The following is an 18,399-nucleotide window of genomic DNA, read 5'->3' as shown; positions in this document are numbered from 1 at the left end:
GAAGTACACCTTCAGCCACTCTTCCGCACGTTGCTCGAAGGCGCAGTCCCAGCCCATTTGAATGGGCTGAATGCACAACATGGTGAACTCCTCCCACGCATGCTCATCTTCTCAGCCACCCTCAGAAGAAAGGCCAGTCGCGAAGCAAAATGGTCGTCCGTGATCCCCGTCTTCGGCTCCGGCATATACACGATATCCAAGTTTGTGGAGCGAAGAGGGACGCGAAGCCTACATCGTAGTTAAACCATCGCTGCAACCAGCCGGTATACCACTGACCATTAATAGCCTTCGCCGGGAAGGCATCACGGTACTGCATTTGTATTTGGAAGTTAACACTACCGACGCTACGGGGCCTCTTCGTTCCATCGCCCTTGATCATCTTCGGCTGGCAACTAGCAAAGTGGAGGGCCGGAAAGAAATCTGCCCTCACTTCACACCCCTCCGCCCACATGGCCCAGTCAAAGGTGGACAGGCGGGCGATGGCGTTGCAATGGAGCTATAGAAGCTCCACGTAGTAGTGTCAGAGCACCTCCTCGAGCAGCGGCACTGACAGGAATCCCAAGCCCGCTTCGAAGAAAGCCTCAAACACTACGACCTCATGGGCCAAAGGCTCTGGAACCTCCTCATCCAGCGGGGACTAAGCGATGGCCCTAGAGGGAATCTTCCCATTCTTAACCATCCAGTAAAGCTCCTTGTCATCGATGGCAGACATGCCCAGCACAGTGATCTGCTGGGGATGACTTCTACTGGCACGGCGGAGCTCCACCCCTGACGGGGCCCCATCGACAACGGAGGAACCAGCGCCACCTGAGCCCCCCCCCTCCGTTGTGGCTGCACCAGTGGCTTCGCTCACCGCCTGAGTTCTAGCTCCGCCCGAGACACTCAAGCTAGCCATACAAATCGCAGAGGATGGCAAAGGGCGATTGATGGCAAGAAAGAAAGAAGAACAGCAACCAATATACGCACGTGCAAAGCAAGAACAACTAGAGGTGAAGGGCAGACGAGAATGAGGTGCATGCGAAAAGGCTGCTCAGGGTAATCCCTCTCCTTATAAAAGGGAGAGATTACCTCCCATAGAAAAGCGGGTGCATGCCCTATCCGTTCGCCTGCAAGGCTACGATCATGGGGGAGCGGAACCGCCCCCGCGACCCCCAACCACAAGACGCCACGCGTCCCACGTCCGCCTGACAGGACGTAATCATGTCTTTCTTCACAGGGCGCATTCAATGCCCCTTATCACCAACATCATCAAACGGACAGTTCAGATCAAGTGGATTGAATCCTCCAAGACAAGCCAAGCGATACTAGGGATCATGAGGCATCAACGGTAAAGCCAGGGACCACTGGAGGCCCTTCTCCAAAAGAACTATGGGCCTGACCACTCCGCTGGCTGCCCTCGCGAGAGGCTACTATTGGAGATCGTTATTAAGGACCCCCAACAGTCCCATGGCTCAGCTAGCCCATGCCCAGGGACCCATACCTCCCGAAGCCTCAATCTCCCGGAGCCATGCCTCCCGAAGCCTCCATCTCCCGGAGCCATGCCTCCCGATGCCTCGATCTCCCAGAGCCATGCCTCCCAAAGACTCCATCTCTCGGAGCCATGCCTCCCCCAGAGCCCCATCTACAGGGTGAGTCTTCAAGCCTCAAGAAAAATCAGCCAAAAGGGATATACCGGTCATCCTTTGCCTGTAAGGAAGTGACTGGCATTAAATACATAGGTTAATGGACACCATCCTGACACCCTAGTACAATGAAGGTTATCCTAACTCCCCTGACAACGCGGCACCGGGCCACAATTGACAATCGGCTCAACCCTCAAGGTGCAGGCACCACAATAGTTACTATGATAGATATTTATCCACTATGCAGGATAGAAAGTAGTTACCCGAGATAAGATCCAGTAATTCGGTCAGGTTCTAGATATTTGTATATCGTGATAACGTATACACTAAACTACATACCCCCCTATAAATAGGGGGTCGTGATCATCTGGGAGTAGGAGGTCACAAGGAGAATGCTCAAGGCAACACACAGTACACAAAGGTACCCAAGCGCTAAACCACAATGTGATACTCACCCCAGACCAATCTATTTTTCTACTATCAATACATTTATGGTGTTCCTTTCTCTCAAACTTCGTCTCCAAGCTTGAGTCTCCTCCTTAGAAGAAACTCTTGCCGTACTTGCTGGGGCAAGACGAACTCTTGCTCCAACAATGGCATTCCTCAATGAATCCATTCTCTATCAATCATGCATCACCTATGGAACGCACTACAAACAATTTTCAACACAATTGTTAATCCATAAATATTTCATTAATTACCAATACCACACTTAGGGCTAGATGAACCTTCAAAGGGCCATCGGGATGGAGGGCCGCGCCATGATGTGCGAACGACAACACCGATGTGGGCTCATAGCCACGCTTCATGGGCATCGTCACCGCTATAGTTGGGGTCGTTGGTTAGAGCACCGCTTGCCGAAGGTGGAGCGACCGCCGTGGATTGCCGTGAAGCTGACCCAGAGCTGTCGCGCCATTACCGCATAGGTGTGCAGTGCCATTTGCAACCACGTTGTCGTGCCGTTATGAGGGCTGCCATAGGATGCCATCATCGTCGGAGATGGGCTGACCATCGAGGACCGCCATCATTGCGTGGATCTGATGGATCCGCTGTGCGGTATGGGCGTCCGCCGTTGGCAGGTTGCGTCGAGCATCACCACCGGGAGTAGGGCAAGCACCGACATCCGTCGATGCGCGCAGTCATAGCCGACCGCCAAGAGAGCGGGCGTAGGCACCATGTTGTGTCAGAACCGGGGGCCTTCGTCGTCACTAAGCAGCCATTTGGGCCGTCACCGCTCGCCGAGCAGTCGTCAGCTTGGACGAATCGCCACTGGGCATAGCCAGCTCAGGCAAGCCACTGGGCATAGCTAGCTCCGACGCCGTCATATGGAGCGTATCGCTGGAGAGTGGAGCGCCAAGCGATGGGCGATGGGCGATGGTGCAACGCCGACCGCTGTCGGATAGGGCGCATCACCAGATGCACGCGTGTCACAGGGAGGAGACCTCCACCGGCCATCGACATTGGATCTGAAGGATCCACTGTCAAGAGACATCGCATCGGTGAGGGCAAGGTCAGGAAGGTGGGAGAAGAAGAGGATATCGTCCTTTAATCGCATTAGAGAGGTAAGGACAACGTCGATCTTAGAATTAACCACGATCTCTTACCCTCTGCGGTTTGAACTACATTGACCGACCGGATTAGTCGTTTAGCCGAAGTCGTCGACATGTGGACGGTAGAAGAGGTCATCATCCCTGTTGGATCTTGTGTGCTCTCTAGGAAGATCGACGAAGATACGCACGGAGGCGCGTGAGGATTGGCCGCTGCAGGAAGCGATGGAGTTCATGAGGAGAGTGGAATCGCAACCATCTCGCTATTCATCTCCGACAGATCACTCTTGCTTCTGCTCGAGCCCTGATGCCTTCGGTCTAGTCGATTAGCGGTGTTATCTTCTCTGTTCTTGATCGAACTCGGTAAAGCTTGTGCTGATAACATATTGTAGTAGAAAATTAATAGGAGACAGAAAGTAGAGAAAAGAAAGAATGATTGCTTGCATTAATTCATGGAAGTGTTTACATATTTATGCATGATGAAATGATATGATGAAAGGATGTGTCTATTGAGAAGACACATCTTCCCAATAGACATAACTCTTAGTAATTGATCAATGGTTACATCTAAAATGTGTCTATTCGTAACAGTTTGCCGGGCGCAATAGTTAGCAAATTTTAGAGAGTTCTCATGGGATTATCCCTTAATTTCATATTGTTATTTCTGTTCAGATATGTAAATAAATATGACCAGTCATCGTGGCTACAGTCCACGCGGCAGTGTAATGCGTGTGGGGTCCAAAACTGCGTTACCACGAAACTGTATAAACTGTTTTAGTAATTTCTTATTCGGAGAACATCAACTACTCTACAGCAACTTGCTTAGTTGCATTGATCGCTTTGCCTAACCCAAGTTACACGTTTCTTCGGCCCCGCACGTAATTTACAATTGTTCTATTGCTAGCAGTAAACTTGCCCCAGTATTCAGCCAGCAAGAAAGCTCCTGAAAACATTTTTTAGTCGAGCTTCTCCTCAATATATTCGGTTTTTCTAATTTTCAAACACCTGAAGTTGCACGGTACTTACCTTACAATTGCGATGCTAATATACAATGCAAGATTACTTCTTTGTCCATTGTTATAGTCTTTCTCCTTGAAGTCCTTCACAACTGAAACAAATTAACCAATACAAGGGGCACATCCAAATTAAAGACCTGAAAATTGTGACTAAAATATAACAGGAAATCAGTCTCCTAAGCAGTAGATGGTTCCCGTGTTTCGTGCAACATGCCTAGCTAGTTTAACAAATTTTCGATAAAGATCGCGACGGAGCAGTTTCTTTGCAGCTTGGACGCACCACGATGGATGATGCATTGAAATGTTGATGCATGTCGTCTCGACTTGTTTTCTAAGATGACATACGCAGTCCGGCGAGCGAGCAAATATTGTCGTGTAAGCAAAGTTATTTGATGAAGACTTGACTTGATTTTTTACGAGATTCTATTTATAGTGGAAACCGTTACATTCCGGAAACAATCTCTCTCTCTCTCTCTAGATCTCTTCTATATATATATATATATATATATATATATATATATATATATATATATATATATATATATATATATATATATATATATATATATATATATATATATATATGTATGTATGTATGTATGTATGTATGTATGTATTCGCCGAACGATGCATTGACGTGTGACACACACACATTCCGTGAGAAGGCAAGTACTACCGAGATGGAGTCGCTGAGCAGCGTGGGCACGATCGTGAGGATCGCGCAGGAAATCGCGGCGGCGGTGGCGACCGTGAGCCGGAACAGGAGCCGGTGCAAGAAGCTCGCCAAGCGCGTGCAGGGAATCGGCGACCTCCTACAAGAGCTGAACGGCGCGGAGGCGGGAGCGACGACCGACGCCGCGACGAGGAAGCTGCTGGGCAGGCTGGAGGAGGCGCTCTGCCGCGCGCTGCAGCTCGTGCGGTCGTGCCAGGACTGCAGCTGCCCGCGCAGCCTCATCGCCGGCGGGCGGATGGCCGACCGGTTCGACGAGGTGGACGGCGAGATCGACCGCTGTCTCCTCGACCTCGGCGTCGCCAACCGCATCCTCATCGCCCGCCTCGAGAGGTTGCTGCTCCACCAGAACGTCGTCCACTACTGCGACCCCGCCCGCACGGAGACGGTGACGCTCAGGATCGGCATGCCATGCGACGACAGAGCCGACCACATCAAGCGCCGCATCAGCATGATGCAAGGTTGTGAGATTGATTCATGTGAAGAGTTTAAGCATTAAATTGATTAACATAGAAATAATTACTAGAAGATTAATTACCAATGACACCTGTTGTATACGTGTACATGTGATTAACAACAATACAGGAGTGATGGACGTGGCAGCTGCTGCCTCCAACAAGGACCAGTTCAGAGTGACCATCAGGTCCGACGCCGTTGACATCCCTTCACTGCTGGACCAGGTCAAAGAGAAGCTCAACCGGAACGTGGAGCTCGTCTCGCCGGCTGCCACCACGAATGCCAGCAACAAGAGCGTCGCCGTCGAGTATCACATGGAGAAGCAGAATTACAGGAGGTATGCTAGTGGAGACGAGATCAAGAAGGAAAAGCCGGGTCCAATAGCTGCGGCGGCCAACATGGTGGGGATGAACCAAGCGCCGGCGCCGTACGCCTACTTGCCGTTCGCGGTGGCGCTGGTGCCCATCGGCGACGCGAGCAGCATGCACCACGCGCCGTCACCGTACATCTTGCCGTACCCGCAAGGCCCACCTGCCATCCACCCAGTCCACGCCCAGCGGCAGTCCAATCCTCACCGTGTCCACTTCAACAGCATCAAGAAATACGACAGTGGCGGCTACGCCAAGGACGACATGAAGGAAAGAGTTACTGCGGACAGCGGCGCTGACAGTCAGAGGGACCCAGCGCCCATCGTCTCTTGTGAGGAGAAGGATGGCGCGGCCACCGGTAATGTCACGGCGATCGGTGTTCCCGTCCACACGGTGACTGCGGGCGTGCACGAGCTGGCACCACCACCGTCATATGGGTACGGCTACTGGCCATATACTCATGACCGCAGCCATGGTGATTACTGCCACGACAGAGTCGGAGGCCCATCGGATGCTGCTGCCTACAACTACAATCACTACTCGTGGTACCAGGATATGTTCAGCGACGAGAACCCCAACGCCTGCTCTGTGATATGAGGTCACATGTCGCATCAGGAGTCAGGACCGCCGAAGTTCAGGAACTACCATAATACTACTATCTATTTTGTTACACGTTCAGAAATTGTAAAATTTTGTTGGTTGCTGCGCTTTGGTATTTAACAGTTGGGTTGCCGAGACCAGGGATGACCCTTCCTTCCCTGTAACAGTAATACAAGGTCATGTGTATTTTGCCATATTGATGAGTGACATATAGATAATAGCTTTCTGAATCCAAAATTTCTGGCCATCCCATAATACTTATGAACAAAAATCTCAAACAAACCATTTGATTTCATTCACAACTCATGACTTATACTAGAAAAAACAGAGCCACAAGCACCTCTGTTTTCAGTTGAAGATGCACATTGGAACAAAATCAGGAGCTGCTCACTGTTGCTTTCGCCAGCTCCGCTGTTGCCTCAGATTCCTGATCACTACAGGATTCTGCTCCAACACCAGCCTGCAATATTGATGCTATCGAGGTGGAAGCCTGCAATAAGTGCGTACAAACATGAACGGGAAATCAGATGGCAGAGCATTTCATGAAGAACCAAGGTCAAATATTCTAATTTCTCAATAAAATCCACATAATTTTCCAAGTTGTGAGAAAACCAAGTAAGAACAACAATCAACAAACTGTGTCTGAAACAAGTGAAATGGGAATCAAGAAGATGAGGAAGCGTTTACCCTGGAACCTGAATGCGCAACAGCCTCTCTGCGCTTCCTCTCCTCCTTGGATCTCAACGATTCCACCGGAGTATAAACCTGCCATCAAAATTGACATCCCCTAAACCATCAAAATCGATCGCAAAAATATATCAATAGAATCAAATGGAGCCCGTAACAAATGACGGCGGACTGACATCTGGCATCCCGATGAGGCGCATGAGCTCCGCGACGAGCTTTCGTTGCTCCTCCGACCGCCGCTCCCACTCGGCCGCCTCCCGGTCCAGCGCCGCCGCGCGCTCCTCCATCTCCCGCTCCGTCTGCTCCCGCGCCGACCGCAGCCGGCCCCGCCGCTCCCGCGCCTTCTCGAGCTCCTCCGCGAGCGACACCTCCACCACCACCCCGCACTCGGCCCTCACCGGCTGCGGCGCCGGCCTCGTGCCTACCTTCGCCTTCATCTTGGGCTTTGGTGCCTTCCCGACCACCACCGTGGAGGGCGCCACATTGGTGTCCCGCGGCTGCAGTGGCCGCCGGACGGCGCCGGCAGCGACGGCCAGGCCACCGCATTTCGCTTCCATTCCCATGGGCCTCACGCCGTGACTTTGGTCGATTAGCTGTCGGGAAGGAGGCGTTCGTTGATTTTGGGGGATTTGGGGGTTCGGGATTTCGAATTTGAACATTGGCTGCTTGAGGGATGGTTGGTTGATGTAAGTAACGGCTAGTAATTGTCAGCGCGGTACGGAATGGGCGCTTTTGCCCCTGGAGAACACGAGGGGAAGCAAAAGCCCTCGAGGGGCAGTTTCGGGACTCCGGGCTGCCTTTCGCTTTCGGTGGTGCTGCGAAGCGGATGATAGCCTGACGACGCACTTTAAATTCGCTTGGATTTCGGGCGCTTTTGACCGGGGGCGGGTTCGGGGGCTTTGGGCGTTTTGAATATACGTTGCCAGGCGAAGCGGTAGATCTAAAAAATTTGGTGGGTCTAGTGTGTGTCCGGATTCGATCGGTTTGGGAGATTCGCGCGCGCGAGTTTTGTGGTCCTCGCATTATGTCTTGCTAGTTAGTACTCAGTAGAAAAAAATGCAGAGGATATTTTATTTTGGGATCTCACGATAAGTTACGTGCATGCATTTTTTCACGTTTGTATTTTTTAATCCGTACCATGATGGTTTTGGGATTTCAATTTTGTTAGAATATTATAACAATAACAAAAATCATTAAATGTAGTAGTCCAACCAAGTATAGATGGCTAGATATTTATTTTCTTTGGATTAATGTGGGACTAAGTGTAGGTTTGTTGCAACGAAAATATAAATATTAGATGTGGTAACATTAATCATAAACTTAAGATATGATGTGTTATGAGAGCACCACTGAACAAATACATCAGGAGTGATGTCATAGTTTGGTTTCAGATTAGATTAAAAAAGAGGAGGAAATTACCTGATAATCTTTTTCTCATAATTTTTTTTACTTATTTTTGTAATAAAACAGGGCCTATGTTCGTAGGCGATAACGAGGCAAAGAAGCTGGAAGACGAGGATGGATAGCAAAAGTGGTTAAATTATTAGAATTTTATGAGTTTTATTAGATGGGATGAGAGTAGGGAAAGAGGTGACACAAGAACTAACTCATGTTTTATATATTATAAATATTTAGTGTAACAACCCAATTTCCAAAATCCTAGGATTAATTAGAGCGGAGAAAATTTAATTGAAATAAATCAAAAAATATATATTTCCAAGTTTTAAAATTTCCTAAGCATGTTGCTAATTGTTTGCTAGATGTTTCTTTGTTTGTTTTGTTAGATCTTGGGTATTGCTAGATTAACCAAATAATAGAGAGGTCAAATAGGAAAAGGAAAAAAAAAGAATAAAAGGGAAAACCCTAAAACTGCCCTAGGTTGAAACCCCTTAGCCTAACTCTTTTTTTCCCCGACATGCCTCCTCTTCCCCTTTCGGCCTGATCGGTTCTTGGCCTATCCCCCCCCCCTCACCACCCAAGTCAAAGATGGCCTCTTAGCTCATCGTTCCGTGCGCCTTTTCTCTCTGGGCTACGACGACGCGCCACGGCCCATCTCTTCCCACGCATCACATAGCGTCGCCTTCTCTCTCGCAATCGTTGGTAGCTCAGGTCTACTCATCAGCGTCGTCCCCTATCTTCGACCATCGCCTTTGTTTGCCATTCGAAAATGAGTCGGCAACAGAATCCTTGTCCCGATTCCGCCTCGGTTACGAGTAGAAGTACTCTACAAGCATGCCAATCGATCTCCGTGTGAACCCGTGACTGTGTGATGGCCTTATCTCTAATCAGGCGCATTCAAAAGAGTTGGAGTTTGGGATAAAGTAGCCACCACCCAAAGACAAGCCGGACTCGATCCAATCCCCTCTCACCTTTTCAGCTATAAATAGCCACCCCTGGACAACTCTATAGGCATCCCAAAGTTTCCCCAACATCTCATCATGAAATCAAAGCCGAGATGCCACGTTTATGGAGCTATGAAATCCAAGCCACCGTCACTCGTCGCCAACCAACACAAACGGTCATCATTGTCTATTAAACGCCCAGGTGAGTTCACTGTCATCCCCTGAAGATTTTTCGCTGCTCGCTGGAGCAAACGGAAGCTGTTAGCATAGTTCCAACAAAATTTAGGTCGTGCACCACTATCACCACCGCCGTGAAGATCACCGGAGCCAAGCCTGACTGCTACGCTGCCATTCGATATAAGCCGATCGATAGGATTAGATTATCGATAACCCTTCGGTTAGCTTAGATTGTAGCCATCCAATTTAAGATCTACATCGCTAATTTAATGAAACCCTAACCTAGTTAGCTGCCACCTTAGCCTTGTTCGGTCAATGCCACGGCATGCCATGTCAGCACACTATCAGCACCACATCACAACAACCTCAGCACTTTTTTTTAACGTGTCAAAGCCTAGTCAACTATTCAGTTTTTAATTGTTTATTGTGTTTGCTGACATCACCATGATGTCATGCTTGTGCAATAATTTAGTTTCCCAATAGAAAAATAAATCTAATAATTACTAATTAATTTTCTACTAATTTTGTTTATTGTTTTTCTATAGCAAAGAAAAATTCCAAAAAATCCAAGAAAATCCTAGATGGCTCTAGAGAATTTTAGAAAATCCCTATCCACCTAGTTTATCACGCATTTAATCTTTTTTCCATGTTTAATCTTCAAGAAACCCTATCTTGTTAACCGTAGCTCTGATTTGATCAGTTCTTTCACCAAATCTTCTAAACTATTAACCTATCTATTTAATTGATTGTTGTGTGCCTTTTTTTTTTTGTTCTTTTGGTGTTTATTTTTGTCTCTTTACTTGTTTTTCACGACTAGATGCCAACGTACTAGAGGAAGAGCTAGGAGGATTGTAGGTCAAAGACTTTTTTGAAGACCCCACTTAGTATCGAGAAGGCAAGTTGTCCTTATGTCGATACAAATCTAAGAAAATGACCAATCTCATATATGTGGTGAGCACAAGAATCAATCCCAACATATATTGACTTATAGATAAATATCATTACAATATCACACTTAATCGTCATTAAATGTCTTACAAAAGTGACCTTCAAGGGTCAAGATCTAAATAAAACTACAGCGAAACTACGTAGACTCTAATCCTTCACGACGACTCCACAGGCTAAATCGACGTAGAAAGCATGTTAGAACGATCTATCTTTAGTGAACTCCTCAATAGCTTCACCAACCGAATGTTTGGTGATAGCAAGATTGAGCACATGTAGTACACAGTTAGTTGCGAGAAAATAATATGCATATGAAGGCTTGACAACAATATGGCAATATAGTTCTCTTTGCATGAAATAACATTATGTAAAACAACATTCGAAACACAATACTAATTAAGTGAATAACAATAAATAAACAATCACCTCAAGATTCCAACCATCTTGACTTAACCAACCTTCTAACACCTTAACCAAGGTTCCCACCATTAAGGTTGAATAATATCTCAACCATAGTTCCCACTATTATGACTGACCAAACCAGCCAAATATCAAGTTTTAATCATGTGAGGTTTTTCTTGCCACTCGTAACTATGAGTACGACTGATTAATCAGTTTACACTCTGCAGAAGTCGTACACTTTACCCATAAATCATGATCATACTAATTTACCGGTGCCCATCAGTACCTTACACACTACCGATGCGTGCGTTGAGTTGACAACTACAAAGTCTTTATAATGCCCTTCTCAACACGTGCATACCCGCTAAAATTTCACTGCTGCGTACACCACATCAACGGAAGCCCCCTCTTGCGCCAATGAAAACCCTAGAAGTACACTCTTCTGTTTCACATAACCGGATAGTCTACATAATGCTTAAAGTATGCAAATTAATTAGTTAGACCCATCTCATATTAGGTTTATATTGTTTACTTGGAAATATCACTCTATGAACGGTACTTATAGACTAACACAATTCAACCGTACAACCTGTATCGGTCTCATTAAACCACTTGCTCAAATTCCTATACCATATTGCTATAAAAATTATATCATTATCTTTTTTTCATTGTTCCATATGACTATTATCATATTCATTGAGCCATTATCATGATCACCATCCCAAAGCAAAGTTAAGCAACATCTATCATAACCATATCGACAATGATGATAAGAGAAAATTAGGGTAAAACCTAACTCTTGGGATTACTATCAAATTATTAGCATGCATGTTTATAAAATAAAATATTTTAAAAACTAGGATAAATACGTTTAAGAACATAACTTGTTTTTAATGTACTCAGTTGGGTATTCAAAGTCTTGATATGAAGTCCTTCTGCCTCCTCAGAACATTGACGTCTACCTCGGAACAAAAGCAAAAAGGCAACATATAAATACTAAGATCCAAACAAAACCAAATATCACACACCAAACATCATTAAATACATGATCATGTTTTTTCAGATATTTCGGCGAAAGAACAGGTCAAATCAGAGCTACGGTTGACAAGTTACAACTTTCAAAAGATTAAAACATGGAAAAAATATTAACTACGGATGAAATTATGTGATTATAAATTTTTCTAGAATTTTATAAAGTTATTTATGATTTTTTGGATTTTAAAAGTTTTTTTAGAATTTATTGCCATTTATTTAAACTATTAAACTATATAAAACATTAAAAGAATTAAATATTATTAAACATTAATATAATTATTTAATTATTTATTACTACTTTAAAGTTATTTTTGTATTGGAAATATGTTTATTGCCCAATATATAGCATATATAACGTCATTACCGGATTAAAATAAATTAGAAAAGCACTGCTGACTATGCATAAACAAGTGGATGCTGACTTGACATATTCTGCCGACGTGGCTTGACACATTAGCATCTAATTCGACGTGGCATGTCTGACGTGGCCATACACGGTGTCAACGTCCACTAACGGACGGCGTTAGATTCATTAAATCGCGTCGACTGGCGATCGGACGGCCGCAATCTAGGGTTATGAAGGGGTACGTAATCTTCTAATCTTGACCGTAGAAGATAGCTCGGGCGGCTTACCGTGCGTCGACTCCTCCGGCTTGGGCGACAGCGGCGGACGGTTGTCTGCGGCAGCGCGCGGTGGGGATCTCGTCGGAATCACGCTGCCATGGTCGGATTTCTCCAGTGAGCGGAAAATTACAGTCAGAGGACTTCGGCGATTCCGTTCGAGCTACGTATAGATATCGGGGATGAGCAGAGAGGGCTGGCTGCAGCGCGAGGCGGTTGTAGTGCTTGGAGCTCGACGATGATGGTCTTCGCGTGGGGGATCTACGTCGAAAGGTGGGGGAAAAGGATCGGAATGCTCCAAGGAGGCCTATGGCTCGGTTTATATACCCAGGGAAGTTTGGTTGGAGTAGATCGAGTCCGGCTGCTATACGCCAAATCTCTTGATAGGATTCACGGTTCTAAATGGAATTCCGCTGCGGATAAGAGTCAAGTTGGTCGCAGTCTCCTTCTTCATGTTGTTCCGAGCTTCTAGAAGTCCTCCGTGGCATTTTGCGTGGTGATTCGTCCTCGGCCGGGTCTCCTCCTCTTGCTCCTTTTCGAACTTCACACAGTGGCAACGCAGGGGAAAGAAGAGAGGAGAAAGACGATGGCGGGCGGATTGGGCCGAAAGAAAGAAACGGAGCACGGCCCATAGAGAAAGAAAAGAGAGGGAAAAGGGCAGAGGGTGGCCGGGCCGGTCTGCTGAGTGGGCGGAGAGGGTAAGGAGGAGGAAGGTAGGATGTCTTCTCTGTTTCGGCCCGGTTAGGGTTTCTCTTTTTATTTACCTTTTTCTTTTCTCTATTTCCTATATTGCTATTTACATATACATGTATATAACATGTATCCTCTCTCTCTCTATATATATATATAAAGAGAATATATATATATATATTGCACATATAGTTATATAAACAAACAACCAATCATTTATTTAGATATATACTTTTATATATACTCATATAAAGAAAATAGCCTTTTCATATAGACACACACACATATATTTACTTTTTACAAAAGTTTTATTTCCTTTATAAAATAGTTTTTATTTCTTTTGGTTCAGGATTTCGGGCTGTTAAACCTTGACCATATTGATCCCTTGTATTTAAATACTTTTGTTTTACAAACATACATGCAAATAATACTATGGAGAATTCCAAGTTAGGATATACCTTAGTTTTCCCTTATTATCATTGTCGCCATAGTTTTGGTGGGTTTATCGATGGTAGTTCATGTTTAGCCTTGCTTTGGGATTGTGTTAATCATAATTCACTACTACAGAACAGTATATCACTACCAGCTCCAAAAAACCTTTCACTGTTGGTTTTGGAGTTAATAGTGGGTAACAGGTAGTGATAGTCCAGACTATCATTGCCGGTAGGGCGGACTGGCAGTGATGCCTGTGGTATCACTGCCGGCTGGTGGTTTCGGACGACAGTGATGTCTAGAGAGCATCACTGCCAGCTCAAGGTTTTAGCTAGCAGTGTTTTGCCTCTCCTCCCTCTCCTCTCTCTCCTCCCTCCGTCTCTCTCCCCCTCAATATCTCTATCTCTCTCCTCTCTGTCCTCGCACTCTCTACTCGATCTCTCCGTCTCTCTCCCTCTCAATATATGAATACAATAAGACACATTTAATGTAAATCAACAATAAAGACATATTATTAATACATAGTAATTTGTGTCCTTTATTAATACGCAGTAATTAATGTCATTTATTAATATGGTGTCATTTGACAATATATATGCAGTCTAACTCCTGGTAGACTTACTTCTTGTCGCATACTCTCTAGTAGAAGGTACGGTATCATCTGAAGGTTTGTCCTGCGTCGATAGCACGATCAGTTCATGAAACTCGTCGTTTAGATTGATAACATGTTCCAGGAAGAACTTGATGATCTGTTCTTGAAGGACATGTATTTCTGCAGGTTGTAACGCACCTATGCGTAGTTTGGAGTTTGAAGAATAGAAAGAATTAGTCCTTCAACATGTATAGAAATTGAAAAGAAGGCATCGATATGTAGTTTCATACCTCAAGATCATTGTATTTGACAGCATCTCCATCTACGCTAAATGTGTGCATGAAAGTAAGAACATAAAACCTGTAGAGATTGTTACTGGGTGGTTACCTCATACACTTTAAGATAAAAGGATTCATCAATGGAATGAATTGAACCTTTTTATTCAGTAGGAAATGCAAGTCATGGATATTTCCTACATGTTGGAAGGTCGGTTTTTACATCATATTACTTCTTGAATGGAAAGTGGATAACACTCTTTTGCGGTATCTTGTGTACGCCCTGTACGTGAATATGAATACCAATTAAACTTAGATGCAATCGTCAAGAAGATTAAATGATTGAGTTTATCTGTTTAGCATATAAATGATCATCCATATCTTCCACATTTTGAGTTTGAGCTTGGTCCATTCTGACAGTTCTGCGCAAGTGGTGGTCAGACCACAACACCATTGGCGGTTAGAGTGCCCCCGTACAACGGCTACAGACAACAGTCAAATATAATTCTAACATAGGCTGGCGGTCAGACCGCCACCCTTCTCAGTCAGACCGGCACAATCTTGGCGGTTAGACCAGTGGACCCTGGCAAAAATGGAGAATCTTACCAAATCTCCGGCAAAAAACGGAGAATCCTACAAAACATATGGCAAAAATGGAGAATCCTACAAAACCTCTAGTAAAAATGGAGAATCCTACAAAACCTCCGACAAAAATGGAGAATCTTACCAAACCTCCGGCAAAAGTAGAGAATCCTACAAAACCTCCGACAAAAACGGAGAGTCCTACAAAACCTCCGACAAAAACGGAGAATCTTACCAAACCTCCGGCAAAAACGGAGAGTCCTACAAAACCTTCAACAAAAACATAGAATCTTACCAAACCTCTAGCGGAAATGGAGAGTCCTACAAAACCTCTGGCAAAAATGGAGAAACTTACAAAACCTCCGGCAAAAACGGAGAGTCCTGCGAAACCTCCACAAAAACGGAGAGCCTTACCAAACCTCCACCAAAACGGAGAAAATTTCCAAAACCTCCGCAAGACGGAGAGTCCTACAAAACCTCTGCCAGACAGAGAGTCTTAAAAAAAAACCCTGCAAATGGGGATGTCTTCCAAAAAACCTCCACCAGACAAAGACGTTCTAAAAATACCTATTGAACAAAACCCCCCGACATCTTGAATGCAAACGCCTCCATGCTAGAGAAGTGTGAAACCCACTAGCCTCCGAGAGGCATAGCCAACAGATCAAAGGCGTATAAATCCCCTCCCCGTAGGAAGAGGTATGGCCCGCGTAACTCAAACATGTACGGTAAAAGGTAAAGTCATTACCCTACAGTCTCATCTAAGACACGATTCATACGTATGAAGATCATGCTAATATTAAGTAAAAGCCCATTCTGCGTGGCACAAGAAATAGTATGGAATCCCCAACTATTCAATGCAGGAGCACCAGCTTCCGACACGCCGTCGCCAGGCTCCGGACGGATTACCTCTGGAGCCGGGCAACGGCTACAGGCCGAGGGGTTGAGGACCACCTCTCTTATCTGGCCTTCAGCTTCGCATCCGACGAACGTCGCCATGCTCTGGACATTTTACCTCTGGAGCCGGGCGGCAGCTAAGGACCGAGGGGGTCAATGACCACTTCTCCGGTCTGGCCTTCAGTTTCGCCTCCGACGCACTGTCGCTAGGCTCTAGACGGATTACCTCCTGAGTCGGGTAACGGCTAAGGGCCGAGGGGGTCGAGAACCACCTCTCCTGTTTGGCCTTTGGCTTCACCTCCGATGCATCATCGCCAAGCTCTAGGCAGATTACCTCCAGAGCCAGGTAACGACTAAGGGCTAAGGGGGGGTCAAGGACCACCTCTCCCGTCTAGCCTTCAGCTTCGCCTTCGACACGCCGTTGCTAGCCTCCGGGAGGATTACCTCCAAAGCCAGGCAATGGCTAAAGGCCAAGGAGGTCGAGGACCACCTCTCCCGTCTGGCCTTCGGCTTTGTCTCCGATGCACCGTCGCTAGGCTCCAGACGGATTACCTCTGGAGCCAGGCAGCGGCTAAGGGCTGAGGGTGTCGAGGATCACCTCTCCCGTCTGGCCTTCGGCTTCACCTCTGACATGCTATCGTCAGCCTTCGGGCAGATTACCTCCAGAGCCGGGCAGTGGCTAAGGGCCGAGGGGGTCAAGGACGAGCTCTCACATCTAGTCCTCGGCTCCACCTTCGACGCGCCTTCAGGCTCTGGATGGATTACCTCTACAACAACATTCTCAACACAAATCTCATTGCAAAGGGGTGAGCTAGATAAAGCATATAAATTATCACAAGAAGTGGAAGCATCTACCTTAGGATTGTAATTAAAAAGAGAGATAGATTGCTTCAAAGGGACCTTAGTTTGAGATTCAATGCACTCAAAGTTAGCCTTAAGCTCTTCATGCTCCTTGTTTAGCAAATTAAATTTGTACAATAATTGTTCATGATTAGAAACAAAGGTAGCATGAATTTCATTAAGTGCATTGAATTTGTTAAGCTCTTTACATTGTTTATTAAGTGCCATTTGTTCCTCATTGATCAAATGAAGGAGTTCATCATAGGAAGGTGAATCCTCATCAGATTCATCATCACTTACATCGCTATCCATACCTTTGGTCATAAGGCACTTGTGAGTTGACTTGAGCGATGATGACTTGTATGATGACAATCTTGAGGAAGATCTTTCCTTGGAGGAAAGGATGGTGAGGCTCTCATCACTTGAACTTGAATCATCACTCACCCATCTTCCTATCCTTGCGAGTGCTTTGGCTCTTTCCCTTGTTTTTGGTCTTCTTCTTCTCCTTCTTGATATGATCAATTGTTTTGACCAAGTCCTTCATGGAGATTGGGTGATAAATCTTGGCATTAATCTTCTTGATGTTCTTCACAACTTGTGAGATGAGCTTGGCGACTTCAAGATCCATCTCTTCATTGCTTAAGGTGTTTTTCTCATCTTCTTCACATCTCTCTTCATTTTCATATCCATCATCTTCACTTGAGCTTGACTCTTGCTCTTATCTCCTCATCCTTGCCTTCATGTGTTGATATTGAGCTTGCTTGCTTGTGAGATTAAAGTTCTTGGTGTCGGAGGAGGTAGGAGATTCCACCTCCATATTCATGGTCATCTCATATACAGTGATCTTACTGAGCACTTGACTTAGAGTCATCTTCTTGATGTCATCACTGTCATAGATGATGGAGACTATCAATTTGTACTTCGAAAGAAGAGTTTGAAGCATTTTTCTCACCACTTGATCATCTTCAATTGGCGTCAAACCTTACCTATTAATCTCATTAACAAGAATATTTTCAAACAAGAATACATATTATTAACACTTTCATAGGGTAGTTGCTTGATTGCATTAAGCTTAGTAATAAGCATATGATATTTCTCATTGCGCACATTCTTTGTGCCTTCATGTATTTCAATAAAACTAGTCCAAATATCATATACATTGGTGAGGGAATAAACATGATTAAATGCATCAACACATATAGATGATAAAAGGATACTCTTTGCTAATGTATTTAATTGCCTCTCCTTGTAGGTGATGCATTGCCTCATCTCTTCCTCGATTACTCTCCAAACATCAAACCCTCGGGTTTGCAAATAACAAGACATTAGAATTTTCCAACGAAGTAAATTTGTGCCATCGAAAAGTGGAGTACTATGTGAATCCATCCTAACCCCGAACGTCACAACTCTAGAATGTTAAGCCTATCAAGAGCACAAGGCCCTGATACCCATTGTAGGGATCGGTGACGTCCTAAGAGCGGGGTGAATTAAGACACTTAGAACTATTTTGGCTCCAAAAATAATACAAGATAAATATATATCAATT

The 18,399-nt window shown here is 45.4% G+C and overlaps 2 protein-coding genes across 2 annotated transcripts; one reads left to right on the top strand and one right to left on the bottom strand.

The window, feature by feature from the left end:
- The first annotated feature begins 4,832 nt into the window (after positions 1 to 4,832).
- On the top strand, positions 4,833 to 6,561 carry LOC133929746 (uncharacterized). Its single transcript, XM_062376529.1, has 2 exons — positions 4,833 to 5,376; positions 5,501 to 6,561. The coding sequence occupies exons 1-2, from the start codon at positions 4,866 to 4,868 to the stop codon at positions 6,334 to 6,336; spliced, it is 1,347 nt and encodes a 448-aa protein (XP_062232513.1). The 5' UTR covers positions 4,833 to 4,865; the 3' UTR covers positions 6,337 to 6,561.
- A 51-nt stretch (positions 6,562 to 6,612) lies between these two features.
- Positions 6,613 to 7,779, bottom strand: LOC133929747 (uncharacterized). Its single transcript, XM_062376530.1, has 3 exons — positions 7,203 to 7,779; positions 7,027 to 7,104; positions 6,613 to 6,829 (listed from the first exon to the last, which is right to left on the bottom strand). The coding sequence occupies exons 1-3, from the start codon at positions 7,683 to 7,685 to the stop codon at positions 6,716 to 6,718; spliced, it is 675 nt and encodes a 224-aa protein (XP_062232514.1). The 5' UTR covers positions 7,686 to 7,779; the 3' UTR covers positions 6,613 to 6,715.
- Positions 7,780 to 18,399: the final 10,620 nt, after the last annotated feature.

The sequence above is a fragment of the Phragmites australis genome, chromosome 9, assembly GCF_958298935.1.
Source record: "Phragmites australis chromosome 9, lpPhrAust1.1, whole genome shotgun sequence".
Classification (NCBI taxonomy): domain Eukaryota; kingdom Viridiplantae; phylum Streptophyta; class Magnoliopsida; order Poales; family Poaceae; genus Phragmites; species Phragmites australis.
Note: the sequence above shows the minus strand (reverse complement) of the source record. Positions and strands in the feature narration are given on the sequence as shown.